The following is a 19,804-nucleotide window of genomic DNA, read 5'->3' as shown; positions in this document are numbered from 1 at the left end:
AAGCAAAAAGAGTATATATTTTTTAAAATACAGAATCTATTTTTCTTTCAAAAAATGGTTCAGTTCTGTAACAACAATAGAGAAATGCCAAATGTTTTCCTTATATTGAGGATTAGATGTTTCATGAACAAAGAAAGCCTTTTCCAGGCCAACTAATCTATTGGGTAACTTGCCAGGCACATTTCTGCTAACGACGATGAAACAGATTTGGATGAACATTAATTGTTTCCTTTTGAAGTTGCCATTTAAACTTCAGGAGCTATTCTGTAAGACAAACAAGCAAGCAGAAATTTGAGAAAGGAAACATAGGTAAACCTCGCGTTATAAGGGTTTTGGGAAGAGACGTATTTAAAAAAGCTTCAGAAATGGTTTCAACATGAAACCGGGGGGTGGGGGGTGGGGAGTGCATTCAAGATGTAATAAAACATAGCGAGACGCTTTAAAAACACGTAGCAACACTCAGTGCGGTAATATAGAGCTGCACTGAGGAAGCTTTCCTGTTGTCCAGTTCCATTTTACATCAGTAATGTATGGAAGCTTGGATCACTGGGATAATCCTAATCATGTATGACATTAGCCCTGTGAGCATGCTACAGCTCGAAGTCTGACTGATTTGAAACTGGAGGGTTTTTTTTTTTAAAGGACCAATGAGCCGGTGACTACAGAGGTGTGTGAGTGTGCGAGGAGGCTCCTTGTCACCCCTGTCTCTGTAGCTGCTGGCTCAGCTGTTCTTTCTAAACTTTCTCCCAACTTCTAATTGGTCAGGCTGCAGGGAGAAGCAGTGCAGGAGCTGGGCGGGGGGAGATTCCTCCTAGGGTTGCCAGGTCCCTCTTTGCCATTGGTGGGAGGTTTTTGGGACGGAGCCTGAGGAGAGCGGGTTTTGGGGAACGGAGGGACTGCAATGCCATAGAGTTCAATTGCCAAAGCAGCCATTTTCTCCAGGTGAAGTGATCTCTATCGGCTGGAGATCAGTTGTAATAGCGGGAGATCTCCAGCTACTACCTGGAGGTTAGGAAAACAGTGCAGGATAATATATATACACAAAGTGCAAATTTTATGAGCTACTGAGATGAAACAAGGACCATATACATAACACATACAAAGCACAAATATATACAATATATACAATCTGCATAAAGCAGAAATGATTCCAAAGGTCTCAACAGAGTACCAGGTAAGTATTAGTATTGTAATCTTTGTGTATAAAGTCCATATAAAGCCACAGTCATCAATGGATACGGCCGTTTCAGATCCACAGCAGTGGAAATCTTTCTTCAGTCCTTCAAGAAAGTTCTGTTATACATTCATAATTCCTTCCCATGCAGGGTAAGTACAGTTTGTTTCAATCAGACGTCAGCAAAGTACATCACATAGTGCAGCAAGTGATGTACTTTGCTGACGTCTGATTGAAACAAATTGACCAATTAGAAGCTGGGAGAAAGTTTTTAAAAGGTAGCTGAGCCAGCAGTTACAAAGACAGGGACATGAGGAGCCTCCTCACCCGCTTGCACATCTTTATAGTCACTGCCCACCTGCTTCTCCCCCCTCCCAAGCAGCAACAGTGATGGCTCTCCCAGCAACCTGCCGGTTTCTTCCTCCCCCCTCCTCCACAGCAGCAGTGGTAGGGCTTTCTGGAGCCACCACATTGGTAGCAGAGCTCAGGAGCTACTGCATCGGCAGCAGGGCCCCTGGCAGCTGGCAGGGCTCTCCAGAGCTGCCGAAGTGGCAGCAAAGTCTCAGGAGCGATGGTGGTGGTATCTGTGACAGGGCCCCCTTCTTGTAAGTGCTCTGCACATGCGCAGAAGGTGTTTTTGCTTTGGGGGGGATTTAACCCCCCAATGTATTCTTTATGTTTTTAGATTTTTTTGGAAACCTGGAGGTTCCTCCAAGTTTGGAGAAAAATCTTCTTTCTCTTAGTGTGGACTTCAATCCACAGATTTAGGTATCTGCAGATTTCCCCCCACCTGAGGAATAGCTATTTAGATTTTTTAAATTAAGTTTGCATACAGGGAAACTATTTTTCCCTGCCTGAAAGAACTGACACAGAATAAAGTATTACAGACAGATTTTGAGCTAGAGAGGATAATGGCCTTAATGGAGAGCAACTGGTTCCATATCTAGAAGTGGTTTGAAAAGGATGATAGATGCTTTTGAAAGAAGCTGACAATAAGGTAGGTGAAACTCAGTTTACTGCAGGAAAACCAAAGGGTAAAAGGAAAATACCTGGAGAGGAACAGAATTGTGACAAAATTTATGAGAATCAAAGCCTGCAGTTGCACATAATTCTGTGGAGTAGATTAAATATGTTGTGGTTTGAAAGATGGGGGAAACTAGCATTTGACATGGTCCTGATCTTTTTGACAGACCGAAGCAACTGTTGAAGAGGGTAAGCATTTAACTGTAGTTACCAGTATTGTCACTGAACACTGGAGCTGATTAAAGAATCAGTTTAGGTTGTCATAGGCCTCCTTCATTTTTTAGGATCATTGCTTTCATAATATTTGTCAAACTTCCAAACTCATTTATTACTTGAAAACATGATATCTCATATGAAAGTCCTGGATGACAAGAGATCATGATACATGAATGGGAAGTCTTGAAATTGTAGCTTCTCTTTTGGATTCTCCAAAGTGTGTAATACATTAATTTCGGAGCACTCCCACTGTAAATATGAAGTCTGTTTGGGTACTTAGCTGTGATGATATATGATTTTACCACAATATATATACATTTTAAAATAAATATTTATCATGTGTTTTAATTTGTTTTCCTGTGTAGGTCAGGATGAGATCCCGAAATCCAGGTGGGGAAAGCTCATCCAATGGGCATTTCTCCAGGTCAAAGCCCATTACCAACACCATTGAAAATCCAAACTTGCAGGAAGATGCAAAGAAAAAGAGCAAATGTAATCGAAAAGGAGAAGAGATCATCTCAGGAGCAGTCAAACAGCACAGCAAATTGCCAGCGCCTGGTGAGAAGAAAAGCAAGAAATCCATAGAACTTTCTAAAGAGGACCTGATCCGGCTCCTCAGTATAATGGAAGGAGAATTGCAGGTACCTCAGAAATTCTCTTCTGTAATTTAAAAATATATTTTTGCATGTGAACTATAAACAGAATGCATGCTTTCATGCAACAGAACATTTCTAATGTGTCTTTCTATGCTGTGCAATAAGCCATTTTGAATCTGGTGCAGAATTAGCCTCTTGTGAACTAAGGTTGTCTGCTCCAGACCTTACAAGAGCTTCTGTAATTTCAAAGCTGTAATTATGTGCATAGTTGACTAGCAGTGAGTCACATAAATCTTCCAAGCAAATATGAATAGGTTTTGGCTGCTGTCAGAGCTGCACAGAAAGGATAAACCCACCAAGGATTCTTTTTATCACTTACTGGTGCTAAAAGCATCAATTCTGCCTTCAAACAAGCTTACGGCAAAACTAAATGTTACATGCAGTTCCTTGATTCTTTTCCATGACAGCTCTCTTTTAACTGGTAAAGCAAATACAGGTGGCTGCACACTATGTGGAGGACTAGCTTGGGAGGAAGGGGCTTTATTTTCCAACCATTTTTCCTCAAATTGACAGCCCACTCCCTTTTAACCACAGGGATAAAAGATAAGAGACTTGTCGGCTTCCCACTTTATGGACTTCCCACTTCCTAGAACACAGATTGAGCTTGGAGTCCCCATCCTGTGTAACTATCAGATGTCAGTGCATCCCATAGAACATGTGACTTTTCTCCAATGGAGCAAATTGCATTCCCTGGACAGGGCTGCCAAGTGGAGGAGGGGGAATCTCCCCCCCATCCCATTGCTCACTACCACTTAGAGCAGCGACGGGGCAAAGGTGACAAAGGGTAGCTCTAGGAATCCACAGAAACTCAATTGTAAAGCCGTGGAGTTTCTGGAGATTCCTAGAGCTACCCTTTGTCCCTTACAATAAGAACATCTCCTGTCAATGAGAATATCTCCTGTGATGCTGCACCCCCCAGCCCTTCTGCTGGAGGGTTGGACCATATCATGTTGGGAAAATGGCATGGGGTGAAGCCTTCACACAAGCTGTGATCACAATTCAAATCAGGAACCCCACATGCAGCTATTGAGAAGAACCTAAATGTCACATCTGACTTTTACACAGGAGGGCACCCCAGACCCATCCTATATATTCTATAATCTGTGGGAATCAGCCAGTTTTTAAGAAAAAAGAAACCTAGGAAAAGAATAATTTTTGACCAGAAATTTGACTGAGATGGAAAGGGTTAACTCCCCCATCTTCTGCTTAGTATGAGATTATCTGTAGCTGCTTGTTTTGATAGTAGGGATGCCAGGCAACCGGCTGGCACCCCCAGGAGATTTCTGGGCAAGGACCGGGCCAGAAATGATATATATAGCGGCACATAACACATCTGTCTGAAAACCAGTGTCTTGGACAGATGTGACATTTTGTATTGCCAGATTTCCTTTCTGGACTTGTTTTTTTCCTCCCGATGCTCAAAGGAGCAAAAGCAGGTGGGGAGGGCCCAGCCAATTGGTGGTCTCCTTCCAGACGTGTGCAAACGGTCTCCCTGTTTGACAGGTTGCCTATCCTTTTCCCTGCTTAGGCTAATAACTGGCTCAGAAGGGCTGGTTATGTGGAGTGAGCAGGTAAGCTCACTCTCCCAAAGCTGTGAAAATGACACAAACTGCCTCCTCTTCCAGCTTTCGTCAAATGAAATTGTAGATGTGAGGGGATCAGATCATAGATCTCTCATGTCTACTTAAGCTCTCAGGTCTTTACAAACATTCCTTCTAAATAACTTATTTCTCACTTAAAAAATAAACACAATCTTGTTTAAGAAGCAGAGAATTCGTGGAACAATAGTGGCAGAAAAGTTCATTTTTAATATTTCATTTGTTACAAATGAGAAAGACAAGAGAAAACTCTTATTAGAACAGGGCTGGAAATAAAAAGTAAGTCCATGATGCAACAATGAAACAAACAAACAAACAAAAAAACTTACTAGCCATTCAGACCTTTTCCACACTGTCTGCTTCCTGTGCCAGACCTGAGCTGTCACTGCTCTCTCCAAGAGGCAGACCTCAGCTCCCCCTTTCCTCTTTTGCCCTCCAACATTTCATCCCCCCCTCAAAGGTGATTGGATCCTGGAGGCTCATCTGAGTGTTTTTCCCTTCAGGGGCAGGACAGCCTCCTGTCCATCACACAGGGTGGTAGAACTTTCTCTTGGCGATAAGGAAATCTATGTGGAAGTCCAAGTTAAATGGAGATGGCTGGCCAGAACTCTGTCAGGAGGACAAGCTGCTGCTGACCCAGTTTCCAAAAGTTCCTGTTCAAACCATGTCTCTGTACTTTGGAGCAATTCCAAGTCAGCCATCTGTTTTCTAAACAGGCATTCAGAAAAAGAGAAGAAAAACCAAAGAATTCTTTTGGGGGGGGGGTGCGAGGGTAAAACAGTAAAATATAGTACAATAATTCTAAGGCTTCTGAACACAAATTAATTTATATTTTGAAAGTTAGTAAGAGGTAGAGCTTTTGAAAAGACAGTCAGAATGGAACAAAGTATGATTGTGCTCTTTAAGTGGACAAACTCACCTTTCTCAACTGGTAAGAACCTTGCTACCACATCAGTTAGAAATTGTAGGAGAAAGGATTGTGGCTGTCTGAGGGAGCACACACACACACACATATATATATATGGGGTTTACTCATAGATACATATGTTCCGTATTTGAAAACATATAAGACTACTGGAGACCCATAGGAAACTTGCAGGGAGGGTGCATTGTATCTCCCTTGCCTTTGCTTGCTTCCCTCTCCCCTCTCTAACAATCTTCCACCCCACTTTTCCTCCCTTCTCTGACAATCTCCCCCCTCTTTTCCCCCCACCTATTCTCCATCAGTCTCCTCCCTCTCTTTCTCTCCCTCCTCTTCTCTGATAATATTTCCCCATATCTCTTTCTCCCCCCCTTCCCTCCTTACATTGCCCTCCTCTTGGGCCACTGGGGCTGCCCATGCTCCAAGACCCCAACAGTTGGCAGGGCCCCTGGGAGCTGTCATGTCAGCTGCCAGGTAAGTAATCTGCACAAGTGCAGGGTTTTTTTTTTGGGGGGGGGGGAGTTAGCCCCTCCAATATAATTTTGTAAGATTAAAGATTTTTCTGCAAACCTGGGGGATCCCCTAAGTTTGGAGAAATCTTTCTGTCAGGGTGGGCCTGATTCATGGATTTAGATATCTGCAAATCAGCTCACACTTGGTTGTTAGATATATAGATTTGTGGAATAGTATCACTGAATATATATATCTGTTATTAGATTAAAATTACATTTTGGGATCCTCTGATCTGGTTTGTAATTGCTTAAGCTATAGCTCAAGTGCCTTCCTGTTCTACTAGCATGTTCAGAGCCAGATTAATTTTTTATGTTGCAAAGTGGCGTGATGGCATCCTATCTCCAGACCTAAAAAAATAAGAGACGTCAATTTCACACCCTTCAAACTTTCTTTCTGTACTTCTATTTTTATAATTGAGGTTTTGGGGACTGTTTAGTCTTCTGGTTCTCAATGAGGGTGATAGCATAATGGTAAAAGGAATCATTTATTAAGAAAAGAAATCATTCTCTTTATTAGGCAAGACAGTAGGAAGTCCAAGCATGTAAATATTAACCCTACTGATAGCATAGGGCCCCCCTGTGTAGCCTTGGGTTATAGATAAGAAGGGAGAAGAAGCTTTGAAAGAATATGTTCTTATGCAGGCTATGGGAAGAGTGTGTTCTCATACAAACTGTGAAAGAAACTGTTTTGGTAAAAGCAAAACAAAGCTGAACTGAAATATGTGTACAGTATGGTATGCCAACAGCACAGATACCGGTAGTTGAGATTTTACACATGTCTAGGAATTGTTGCTGGGCAGATGCAGTGCCCAAGTTTGGGTAGAAGAGGTGTCTAATTGAAACGAAACATATTTTTGAGCCAATCAGCATACTAACTGTTAAGGTATACAAGTCTATGGCAATCTTATTGTGCTTTGTGAAAACATTCCCAAGTGGCTTTGCAGCTACAAAGTAAACTTTGCTTTGCACTTTCCTCCATGTGTGCGGTCATCAGTCTCAACTGCACCAAGCAACGATCCTGTGCCTAAATTGGGTAACAAGGGCAATGCTTGGACTCAAGTGCCATCTGGTATTCACTTGGCCTATTATGAGTAGGCTTACCAGGTGCTGTAGCTCCATCGGCGGGAGCTTTCCAGTATCGTTGTTACAATGTGCGAAACGTGCGCGCGCCTGGCGCGATGCACATGCACATCTTGCACAACGCGCCCACATCACTTCCGGGTTTACTCGGAAGCGACGTGGACACTGTATCAATCTCTGCCGAAACTCTATGGTTTCCATAGAGTTTCTGCAGAGGTTGCTAGAGCATCTGCATCGCTTCTGGGTAAACTCGGAATGATGTAGGCGTGTTGCGCGGGCCCGCGTTGCCCACCACCACCAGGCACTTGGCAACCCTAATTATGAGGGGTTTATAGGTTTGAAAGAACCACACAGTAGGCTTGATGAAAACAACTAAGAAAGAGGTTAATTTCAGTGGTATGTGTCTGGGTTCTTTTTTCTCCTTTTCTCTAGCCTTCTAATTACAGTAATAGAGTTACTGGAGAGCCGGGGCCTCAGAAAGAGTAACAGTTACAAAGCAGGTTTGTTGTTTCACTGATTCAGACTTTTACCATGAAACAGAGAGGCATTTAACTTTTAACTGGTTTTTGATATCTACCGATCTTCAAAATACCTGAAGACCCCAGTTGGCTGCCTGCCTAACTAGCAGACGTTCTAATCCTTAGAATCATAGAATCATAGAGTTGGAAGGGACCACCAGGGTCATCTAGTCCCACCCCCTGCACAATGCAGGAAATTCCAGACTATGTCCGCCACCACACACCCCCAGTGACCCATACTTCATGCCCAGAAGATGGCCAAGGTGCCCTCCCTCTCATGATCTGCCCAAGGTAATAGAATCAGCATTGCTGACAGATGGCCATCTAGCCTCTGCTTAAAACCCTCCAGGGAAGGAGAGCTTACCACCTCCCGAGGAAGCCTGTTCCACTGAGGAACCGCTCTAACTGTTAGAAAATTCTTCCCAATGTCTAGACGGAAACTCTTTTGATTTAATTTCTCCCACCAACATCCAACAACCCCTAGCTCAGTCAGTTGGTCAGCAGTTAAACGGCTCAACTCCTCCTTTTTCTTCTTGTTTTCAATATTCCAATCCACCATTTGTAAGTGGTTGGCTGAGGCTGCAGTCCTGGGGTGGGGGGTGGGGAATCTCCTTAGGAGCCAGCGTGACCCAGCGCCGGCGTAGGTGCCACTTTATCATGCGATAAAGTGGCACCCACACTGGCACGGGGCAAACACGCCAGCGTCCGGGAGCCACGGAGCTCCAGCGCAGCCACTATGGAACTAAATCCCAGAAGAGAATGGCCACACCAGTGTGGGGGAGGCGTTCCTGGGGCGTTCCCGGGAACAGAGCTGCCATTAGGCAGCTTCCACAGCCCTTTTGGCCCGGGAACATCCCCTTGAGTGGTGGGGGGGCTTCACCACCTTTTTGGGGTGGTTTTCAATGGGGCCTCCCCCACCTTTTCTGTATTTTTATTTTTAAAGACCTTTTTTCCCCTTTGCGGTGGCTGGGATCTACTCCCCCCCCTTTAGGAATGGGCTGTGAGTCTCCTAGAGGGCAGAACTTGACACTGTCACAGGTGTGTTTTCCAGAAAATTATGAATTGGGAAAAAAAATCCAGTGCCATAAATAGTGTGGTCTAATAGTGTAATCTAATTTAGCATTGAGAGCCAGTGTGGTGTAGTGATTCAGAGCCGTGGATTCTAATCTGGAGAACTGGGTTCAATTTCTCACTCCTCCACATGAAGCCTGCTGTGTGACCAAGCTTCCTCTCTTTGACTGTTCATATGTTGCCAACATTAACCAGTGTTCTGCCCTTCCTTTCGCCTTGCCTGTCTATGAAATATCACATCATAAAATAAGTAAAAGCATTCCAGTCCTTGTTCCGGGTAGGTTTGCAGTATTCGAAATTCTTCCAGATTGCAGCACGACATTTACCTTTTGTGGTATGATGAGAGAACAGTCCCCATGTTCCAATCCCAGTACAGCAATAGAGTTGGGTTTATAATATGTATAAATATATTGCTTAGGTGTATATTACTACTCTAAGAAAAACAGATTTGTGTCTTTTGATCTTTCACTCAGTAACTGCTTAAGCAAAACATGTTCCTAATACAAATTAATTTTTAATGAAAATGAATATAAATCACAAGAACCTTTCTTGTATGTACCGTATCTGGGTTAAAGGCTCCACCTATTGGTCAATTGAGGTGCACTAAGTATAAGAATCTCATATAGCAAACTATTGTGTGTTGAAGCTGTTATCTAGCTCTGCCGTAACATTATTGTTTGAACAAAAAATTATGTAAGATGTGAACAAAAAAATTATGTAAGATGGATTGCAAAACCATCAAATAGCTATGCCTCTGGACAGATTCACTTCAGATACCAACACCATAAAAGAACTTACTATAAATAAATTTCCATAGCAAATTGCCAGCCATCTCCAAAGATGATATTGGAAATAAGCTAAGGCTCAAACAATTATCTGATTTGTGAATTTACAGCAATGCATAAAATTGTACTGTATTTTACAAATCTTGTTGAAACAAGACCTACTTTGAATTGTAGATAGCAGTTCTCAAATGTTTGCTTGGAGGGCCTAGCTCTGGAAGGAGAGGAAAGAAACAGGCAGGTAGATAGATAATCAAAGGCAGATAGATCATCAAAGGCATCAAAACCAACTTCTAGTAAGTAGCCTGAGTCTGGCCAATTGGGAGGCTACCAAATTTTCTACCAGTCATGGGGCCTCATGTTGTACATCTCTATTTCCTGTTACACTAGGCAACTTCAACAAACAGTCCCAGGCAGCTTGAGCAGGTAAGTTTCACTGGACTTAATGGGACTTACTTCTGGATTATACACCTTTAGGTTTGTACAGCCCCAGTTCCCATTTGTAGCTCAAAAGATTCCCTGTTGTAACCCTAGAGTCCCTGACACAGTATGTAATGTAAATATTACTTCTACTTAGGAAAAAACTTTGTGGGGTAAATGTGGGGCACTGGATTTTTATGATTTAAAGTAGCCTCTTCTCCTTGCAGTGGTTTCTGTTGGACAACAAAGAACAGCTGTTTATACTGCTCACCCTGCCCTGAGGATAAAACCCCAAATTTCTGCAAATAGGAATCAAACCTAACATTAAGGAGTTAGCTGATGCTTCAGATCTCTGTATTGTATGCATGCATCACAGGTATATTTATAAATACGGTTGCCTTCTCTCTAATCCTGTCTCTAAGTCTTGAGTTTGAGGGGGTTGATGATGATGGTGCAAACAGTACTTGGTGGGCATACTGGATTAAAAGTGAGTACCACTTCCTTAGCATAACCCGTGGTTGTCCTTTCTTTCTGTAAGTGTCCAGAAATTGGTGAAGGAAAGAATAGGGATGCTCTGTTACCCTCAATAACTGCAGCCCCTAAAAATAACATGTGCATGATATTTACACATGGCTGAATTTGGCCATGATACCATTTATAACAACTGGTTGCAGGAAACCACAGGTCAGCTGGCTTATCTGTTGTGGTATCTTTTTTCCTAGGGCATGTAAGACATATTTCCACATGCTTTGATTGGTGGGCATAATCTGCAGTGACCTTTGGGGTTTGCTTCTTCTGCTGCCGAGGATCATGGCACCATAGGCTTCAATAACCTCTCCCTTGGTGTGATAATACAGAACAAAGCTCTTTTTTTTTCAGTGTCAACAAAACTAGAAGTGATATCTTTCAACCCTTTAAAAGTCTGAAAACATCAAGTGGAGTTGAGTTAATTCCCTGTCATGGGAATTTGCTGTCCCAGGGCCAGACTACAGATAATGAATTATGTCAGTGAAAGGCTCTGGGGGCCGGTTCTCTTCAGAGCAAAGTGACATCATCGATGCAGCTCTCAGGCAATAAAGCAGAACCAAAAGCTGTGTAGGCAGGAAATAATGGAACAACAAAAAAAGGGGGAAAGGGGGGGGACTCAACCAAATATGTAGAGAGAGCTTCAAAGGTTGAGCTACAAACTATAAACTACATCAAAACAATTACATTTATTGCGAGGTGTACACTATAAAATTGTTAAAAACACAGGGCCTGGAATGCAGGCTACAGATAAAAATATCAGTTATTACATTCTTACAGTGCATTCCTAAAGAGAGTTTACTCCAGTCTAACCCCATTGAAATGAATGGGTTTAGACTGGAGTAACTCTCCTTAGGAATGCACTCTTATACACAGTTGATATACAATCAATATAAATGACCAATGCAGGAAATAGTGGACAGATGTCTCCCAGTGCTCATTTGATCTATTTCAAACCTCGGGGCAAGAAGTAGGGTTGCCAGGTCCCACTTCACCACCGGCAAGAGATTTTTGGGGCTGAGCCTGAGGAGGGCGGGGCTTGGGGAGGGGAGGGACTTCAATGCCATAGAGTTCAATTGCCAAAGTGGCCATTTTTCTCCAGGTGATCTGATCTCTATCGGCTGGAGATCAGTTGAATTAGCAGGCGATCTCCTGCTACTACCTGGCAGTTGGCAACCCTAGCAAGAAGTAATGAAGTGAGACTCCTCTGCATCTCTGCAACTGTCCCCTCTGTATTTTATTTCCAAATGCATGAGGCTGATGTTCTCAGTCCCACTGGAAATGCATTTATATGAAGTTTCACACAGACTGAGGAATAGAACCAGCTCATTGACTTAGACCAGCTATTTGCTTAGCCCAGTATCTTGCTTCTGACAACAGATTGTATTTGCTCTTTCAGGGAAGGTACTCATCAGCATGCTATAGTAGAATACCCCATTAACTCAACTGCTCTGACAGGTTCATAATTGGGCTGTTCCAAATAAACAGATTTTCACAGGCATCTTTGTGGAAAGTGGCATTTAGTCAGCAATAGCTGGAACAAAGGACAATTGCTTGTGAAGAGAGTAGTTTAAATATGAAACTGTGGAGCACTGAAATAGCCATGCACAGTAGTGGTAGTGAAGCAGTTTCTGTTATGAATAGGAAGTGATGCACAACCCGTCCTACCAAGTGTGCGATGTGCAACTATAATGCAAAATAACCATTGGAAAACTGTGAAAATTACATGTACACAAAAATTGCCCTAAACAAATGTTCCAGAGAGCAAGGAATATTGATGGATATTTAGGAAGATATTTTGATTTTGGATTAGAAAAACTGGGTTAAAGTAATTTTAATAGCTAAAAATCATTCCTATAGGTGCAGGGTTAAGGTTATCATCATATGTTTTGTTATATTCTAGCTTTCTTACTCCTGGACCAAAAATATAATGACATATAGCAATTTCAGGCAACCCAGAATAATGCCACAAGTGCACCATATATAATTTCTCTTCTTCTGAAATGGAAAATTAGATGACACATTTTACATTGGCAATAAATAGCTCCTGAATACTGTGTGTCTTTGAAAACCAAGTGTCATTTTTCTTACACCTGGACCAGTGAAGCAAGTAGTTGTCCAATAGTGTAATACATCAGGACTGTATCTAATTTTGGTAGCCAAGAAGTGCATTACAAAGATAACAAACAGAGGTGCATGTAAGACAAACAAATGTATTTACATTTTCTTTTAAAAATCCAGCTATTATATTTTGCCATGCTTGGGACCAGGCATCATATGTTTGCCAACTCGCAATGTCATAATTTACTGTCCGTATTCCTGGACCAGTCAAACAGAAACAAACACAGCCAATAATAGTTATGCTTATTATTGAAACATTTCTGAAAGTATGAACAACCCATCAAAAGTATGGGTAGGTGGCAGGCTGCATTTGTACATTATCATTTCTATATCAGTGGCAACCATCATTTACCATTGGTAAATAGCCTTGTGGTGTATATTAAAGCCATAAGCCCTACACCATGAAAATCAATGTGCTTAAGGATTAGGGTTGCCAGCTCTGGGTTGGGAAATACCTAGAGATTTTTGGGGCTGAGCCAGAGGAAGGTGGGGAGAGGGGAGGGACTTCAATGCCATAGAGTCCAATTGCCAAGGCAGCCATTTTCTCCAGGTGAACTGATCCCTATTGGCTGGGAATCAGTTGTAATAGCGAAAGATCTCCAGCCACCACCTAGAGGTTGGCAACCCTATTAAAGATGCCTGTTATACTTTGATCATTGGAATTACTTTTCACTGACAAAGGAGGAAGGTGATTTTTGCTGATTTCCTTCTTCCAATACCACACATGGAGTTCCATCCACAATTCATAGCATACAATTCATGGTTTCTAAGTGATAAAAACATTAACCAGTACAATAAGACAAGCGCTGCATAAAGATGTGTTGTACAAATGGATCTGATGTATGTCTTAAAACATACACAGTACTATTCTAAATCTCCCAAAACTGACAAAAGACCTGCTCGTTTACCTGAGAGATAAAAGCTAGTATACCCCTGAATGTACTTGTGGCTGAGAACAGCCACCTGAATCTCTCCAGAGACCCACCATGTGAAGTTGTACTCATGTTCTTTGTTAGGTCTGTGTGAAAAGCTTACAAAGTCCTTTGGAATTTAGAAAATGTGCTACTGCAACACTGCATGGGGGACCCAAGACCTTATCTTATTTCTGATCCTGGTGCGCAGCAGCTGTTGAACTATTAATAAACAGACCAAGTAATACAGGGTGCTCATGTCCGGGGTTTGACAGCTACTTTAATGGCATAATCAGAAGAAAAAATATGGACTTGGTAAACTTTGATCCTCTATTTCATGGTACTTATGCTGATATACTTCTAGCTGTGCACTACGGAGATTAGCAGAGCCATCCTGGGAAGTAAATCATTCCAGTTGAATTCCCAGTGATTTCATGGACCACAATTTATGAATTATATTATTGTCTTCAGTGTTATCAAGCTCCATCATAGCCTGTTAGACATTGTTTACTGTATTACTGATGTGCCAGTATCTAACATGGCATATCAATTATCTGGGAAACAAAGTTGTTACCAGTTCAAAGTCAAGATTAAATGGGTGGGGGGAGATTGGCTTCATGGGCTGCTTATAGTGTGCCAGACAGCCAATGAATTGTTGCTTTAATCCAGTACAGAAAATTTTGCTCGATGTCCACACTGCTGTATTTTTGGGACATAATATTTCTTATTAATACTTTTAATCCAAAAAGCAATTGAATGTAGCATCCTGTACAGGAGAAATACAGAAATGCTTTAAAGATACCATTCGTGCTCCCCCTACAATTGTATTGTTAGATCACAAGGAATGCCTTTCTGGATCAGATCAAAGTCCATCTTGTCCATCATTCTGTTTCCATCAATGATCAGCCAGATATTTCTGGATGCTTACAAGCAAGGCATGATGGACCAACAGTAATTCTTTTTATTGTTGTTCTCAGTTCTGTTTCTCAGAAGTATACTAACTCCAAACAATGAAGATTTTATTCAGCTGTGAGAGCTAATGGATATTGATAGATATATTATTGAATTTGTTGAATCTATTGACAAAACATTTGAAGCTATAGGCAATCCCCATATTAGATCATGATGAAGAGGGGTTGTGGCTGAATAGTAGAACATCTGCTTTGGCATATGCAGAAGGTCCCAGGTTCAATCTCTAGCCTTCCCAGGCAAAAGTATCAGACAGTAGGTGATGAGAACAACCTCTTTCTGAAACTCTGGAAAACTGCTGCAACCATTCTGAATAGACAATAATAATCTTGGTTAAATAAAGAGTGGGATATGATCAAAATGGTGAATGTAAGTGCCGTCAAGTCACAACCAACTTATGGCAACCCAGGGGCTTTGAAGGCAAGTGAGAAGCAGAGGTGGTTTGTCATTGCCTTCCTCTGCAGAGTCTTCCTTGGTGGCTTCCCAAGCAAGTACCAACCCTACACTCCAATATTCTAGAGAAGTTAGAAACTGGGGAATATGTTGGTACCTCATGTTATAATGAAAGAGAATTGGTAGGGTTGGATCCAGCACAAAACTTCCACTTGTGCTAGAGTTCTTGCGCAAGTAGAAATGCGGGGGGAAAGACCTCAATAGCCTCTTAAGCTATGTCAAACTTATTGTATCCCCACTTGGGTTTCCACTTGTGCAAGATCTTGTGCAATTAATTTCAAGGCACTATAATATATAGGTGGGAAAGTGCTAGTTGTAGCATAAAATCTTTATAGGTGACCCTAATTTCTAGAGCTGAGAAATATGCTCTTTCTACACACCATTCACAATTTTATAGATCCCCATTATGTTACCCTTTAGTCCCCTTTCTAAATAAAAGTGCCCAAAACCTTTAGCCTTTCCTTAGTCGGTTCTACTTCTCTATGTAAGGGGTTTCCCCATCTTCAAAGAAAGAGGACTTTGTTCTACCACTAGGAGCTCAGTTGTTGCACATAGAGCACAGGGTTGTGTTGACGGTATCAAAATACCAGATAATGCTATTATTCCATTGTGTTAATGCCTAATAGGGTGTGTAAGTGCTGTCAAGTCGCTTCCAACTCATGTGGACCCTATGAATCAATGCCCTCCAAAATGTCCTATCTTTGACAGCCTTGCTCAGATCTTGCAAATTGAGGGTTGTGGCTTTCTTTATTGAGACAATCCATCTTTATTGAGTCAATCCATACTTAACAGTAGTAATACTCAAAATATTGATGCATAACCTTGCAGGCTAGAGAAGACGTTATCCACATGCTGAAGACAGAGAAAATCAAGCCTGAAGTTCTGGAGGCACACTATGGATCTGCAGCTCCAGAGAATGTCCTAAGACTATTGCACAGGGATGCTATCCTCGCCCAAGAGAAATCTGTTGTAGAAGATGTCTATGAGAAGCCTATTTCAGAGGTAAGCACCTTTCAGTTGACTGTAAGAATACTAACCAATTTGAACTTGCATTTGGTCCTTTTTAATACCAATGCACTGTACCAATAAAGAAAGCAGGGATAGAACCCCCTATTCACCACTTCCACATGACTTGATGTAGCAGTACTTTCATATATGGATAATACAGCTGATTTACTGTGGCTGTAGTTCATTGACATCAATGTATGTTTCACTCTGCACAGGATTGCACTCTAAAACTAGAAACTAAGGGTACTACTAAGGGAGCCAACATGGTGTAATGGTTAAGAGTGGTGGACTCTAATCTGGAGAACTGGGTTTGATTCCCCACTCCTCCACATGAAGCCTGCTGGGTAACCTTGGGCAAGTCATAGTTCTCTCCAAACTCTCTCAGCCCCACCTACCTCATAAGGTGTCTGTGCAGAACAACACACTGATGTTCACATTGTTATGACATTTGTATATAGTCTTAGGAAGTTGGTTAGCTCAATACATGAGAAATTAACTGAGCTGACTCTCCAACATCTTGCTGCACATTTGTCCTATATTCACCACAAGATACCCATTCACACATCACATACACACCTGCATGCTGAGCTACTGATACTGGTAGACCAATTCTATGTTCTCCTAACTCTCCATTGACATAGTGACCAAGAAAGCATAAGCTCTGGATAACTATTCAAGGAGGCATTCTTTCTCCCTACTTCTGTACTTCAGACAAAACATCTCACATAACAAATGTGGTGGAGTTTATTGTTTGACAACCACTGGTAAGTTTGCTGTACTATGATGATGCTTAAAAAAACATACATACACCATAAATGCTGTAAACACTTTCTGTAATTTAATTACAAACAGACATCAGACCAGGCCTTCAGACTTCATTGACAATATTCCGTCCACTCAGGCTGAAACCTCTTTGTTTCTCTACTGAAATCTAAAATGAGACAACCTCCTCAGGTCTTTGTGACTGCCAACTCTGACTTGGGAAATTTCTGAAGATTTTTTTGGGGGGGGGATATCTAGGGAGGAAGGAATTTGGAAAGGGGGCTCAGTGGGTATGTGATGCCATACAGCCTGCCCTTGGAAGCTGCCATTTCCTCCAGGGGAACTGATCTCTAGGGTTGCCAGGTCTTTCTTTGCCACCAGCGGGAGGTTTTTGGGGTGGAGCCTGAGGAGGGCGGGGTTTGAGGAGGAAAGGGATTTCAATGCCATAGAGACCAACTGCCATGCCAGCCATTTTCTCCAGGTGAACTGATCTCCATCGGCTGGAGATCAGTTGTAATAGCAGGAGTTCTCCAGCTAGAACCTGGAGGTTGGCAACCCTACTGATATCTGTAGTCTGGAGATCAGTTGTAATTCTGGGAGAAACCCTGACCTGGAGACTGGTAACCCTATAAAGTTTCTCATCAAGGTCAGGCCCTCAGAACTTCATTACAGATGAAGCTTGATAGCATCGACATTTTAACTCTGCTTCCTGACTTTTTATTGAAAATATTAAAAGAATAATAGAAAGCATTTTTTAAAATTACTAATGGCTGCTTATGAAAAATAGACGAGACCATGCCACACTTATGAAACATATCCTTGATCTAAAGTCAGCCAATGGCATATTTAACATAGTTAATTTTACATTTCAATAAACCAGCTGGACATACTCGAAGAAAAACAGAAAGAAACATACCGGCGCATGCTGGAGCAGCTTCTCTTGGCAGAGAAGTGCCATCGGCGCACAGTTTACGAGCTGGAAAATGAGAAGCATAAACATACAGATTACATGAACAAGAGCGATGACTTTACCAACCTCTTGGAGCAGGAGCGTGAAAGGTGAGCTTTAGAGACGGCCTGCTGAATAAACCCTGTTTTTAGGTCAGACAGGAAATTAAGGATTTAAATGACATTTTCAACAGAAATTCAGAATTGTGGTTATTGTAGGCTCTCCTTGGTCCTGCTGGTTCCCATCAGCCGGTGGCCTTGGCTCCTTGGACACTCTCTCTGAGGACACCGAGTCTGAGCCTCTGAGCTTGTCGAAGGGGGTCACGATACCTCCCTGGGGAGGTTGTTCCATAATTGTGAGGTCGCCAATGAAAAGGCCTTTTCTCATATACCCACCAAATGAGCTTCGATTGATGGGGCAGTCAGAAGGGCCTCTCCCTGTGATCTTAATTCCCCGGCAGGGACATATGGGAGAAGATGGTCCTTCAGATAACCCAGTTCCAAGCTATGTAGAGCTTTGAAGTTCAAAACCAACACCTTGAATTGGGCTTTGGAGTGGATTGGTAGCCAATGTAATTGCTGAAATATCAGGGTCACAGGCCCCCAATAGCTGGCCCCAACTGCAGTCTAGCCGCAGCATTCTACACTAGCTACAGCTTCTGAAGACTCTTCAAAGGTAGCCCCAAGTAGAGTGCACTGTAGTAGTCCAGTCTAGATGTAACTAAGGCATGGATCACTGTGGCAAGATCTGACTGACCCAGGAATTAGGGTTCCCAAGTGCCCACTTATGATAAGCAATCTACCGCCCATTGTTCATGTTGCTCGCTGACTTTCAGTTGGTGGGCGGGAGATTTAGGGAGGCTGGGTTGGGGGCTGCAACCAGCGTCATCTATGTGATGACGTCAGGTCGGGTTTGTTGGGGGAGCCCCAACCCGGGTGGTGGAGAGAAAAGCAGCTCCGTCCTCCTTGCCTCCCCATTAAACAGCTGATTGAAAAAACAGCTGATCAGTAGCGAGGTTCTGGGGTGGGCGGGGAGGATCGCTGGAGAGGAGGAAACAAGGCGACCCATGGCAGCCACCACCCGGAAAGCCTGAGGAGCTGGCCCAGCCCTGTCTTCCTCCCAGGGTGACCCAAGCCCATGCCTTCCTGAAACTGGGCGCTTTTGTATAGCAAAACAGAGATGCCTGGAGGTTGCTCTGCTTGCTGCTGAGGCAGGAGAGCCCTCGCTGTGTCTTCTGATGCTGGTGATTTATTCAACCCTTCAGCATTGCACTGGGGGGATGCTCCAGCACTCGCAAAAAAACCTCTGTGGTTTCCACAACAACGACAACAGAATAAAATGTAACAATAACACATTCACTAGAACTTAGCCCAAATAAAGAATTATATAAATTTGTTTTATGTAGAAAACACAACAAACCAGAGCCAACAAAATTCCTTCTACAAAAGTCATAACTGTCAAAATCATTTGGCAAATGCCCACTGGAATAAAACTGTTTTACAAATATTGCAAACAATGACAAGAGAAGGTACTTGATGCTCCTCCTCTGATAGGCCATCCTAAAGGATGAAGGCTTACTTTTACAGGGGTGAATTTCTCTGTCTCAGTAGTAGTCAAATTTATTGTATAAGACCATAGACCATTACAATATAAAAGCAATATAACAACAACTTTTTAAAAATGATTCAGGTCAACTGAAACTTCTGAAAGAAGGAAGCCTCCTGCCATAATTGTTCAGATGAGGTATGTGCAGGGCAATGTTGGATATGTTCTAGAATATATTTACAGTTGGAGATGGTGAAACACAACAATATCTCAAATTAACCGCATGCCTTGAAATCTTTAACAGCGTACAGACATTGCACAGTAGATTCCTGTCTTGGCTGACATCTTGATAAGGAAAGTGTTCCATGAATGTTCAAATTCTGGAAACCCCTGTGATGTACCATTAGCTATCAGTAGAGTCAAATGGTAAATACCACTATAACTAAACCACTATATGTGCCAGATGCCAAATATTGTATTGAAACCTGTAAATATTCACATTGTCAGATAATATCTGGTGAATATGCAAAATGAAAATTCCCAAAGGAGTATGATGAGGATGACTTTGTGGAGCAACACAGAACTGTGA

General features: G+C 42.3%; 1 protein-coding gene across 3 annotated transcripts in view; it reads left to right on the top strand.

Moving 5' to 3' along the window:
- The window catches only part of FILIP1 (filamin A interacting protein 1), a 91,730-nt gene that overhangs the window by 30,543 nt on the left and 41,383 nt on the right, over positions 1-19,804 (top strand). For all 3 annotated transcript variants that reach the window (XM_056856305.1, XM_056856303.1, XM_056856304.1), the window contains exons 2-4: positions 2,779-3,054; positions 15,780-15,953; positions 17,602-17,780. In XM_056856305.1, the coding sequence (XP_056712283.1) occupies positions 2,779-3,054; positions 15,780-15,953; positions 17,602-17,780 (629 nt within the window). The remainder of the gene's footprint in view (positions 1-2,778; positions 3,055-15,779; positions 15,954-17,601; positions 17,781-19,804) is intronic.

Source organism: Euleptes europaea, chromosome 10 (genome assembly GCF_029931775.1).
Source record: "Euleptes europaea isolate rEulEur1 chromosome 10, rEulEur1.hap1, whole genome shotgun sequence".
NCBI classification, from domain to species: domain Eukaryota; kingdom Metazoa; phylum Chordata; class Lepidosauria; order Squamata; family Sphaerodactylidae; genus Euleptes; species Euleptes europaea.
The sequence above is the reverse complement of the archived record's forward strand: the minus strand, read 5'-3'. Positions and strand labels throughout refer to the sequence as shown.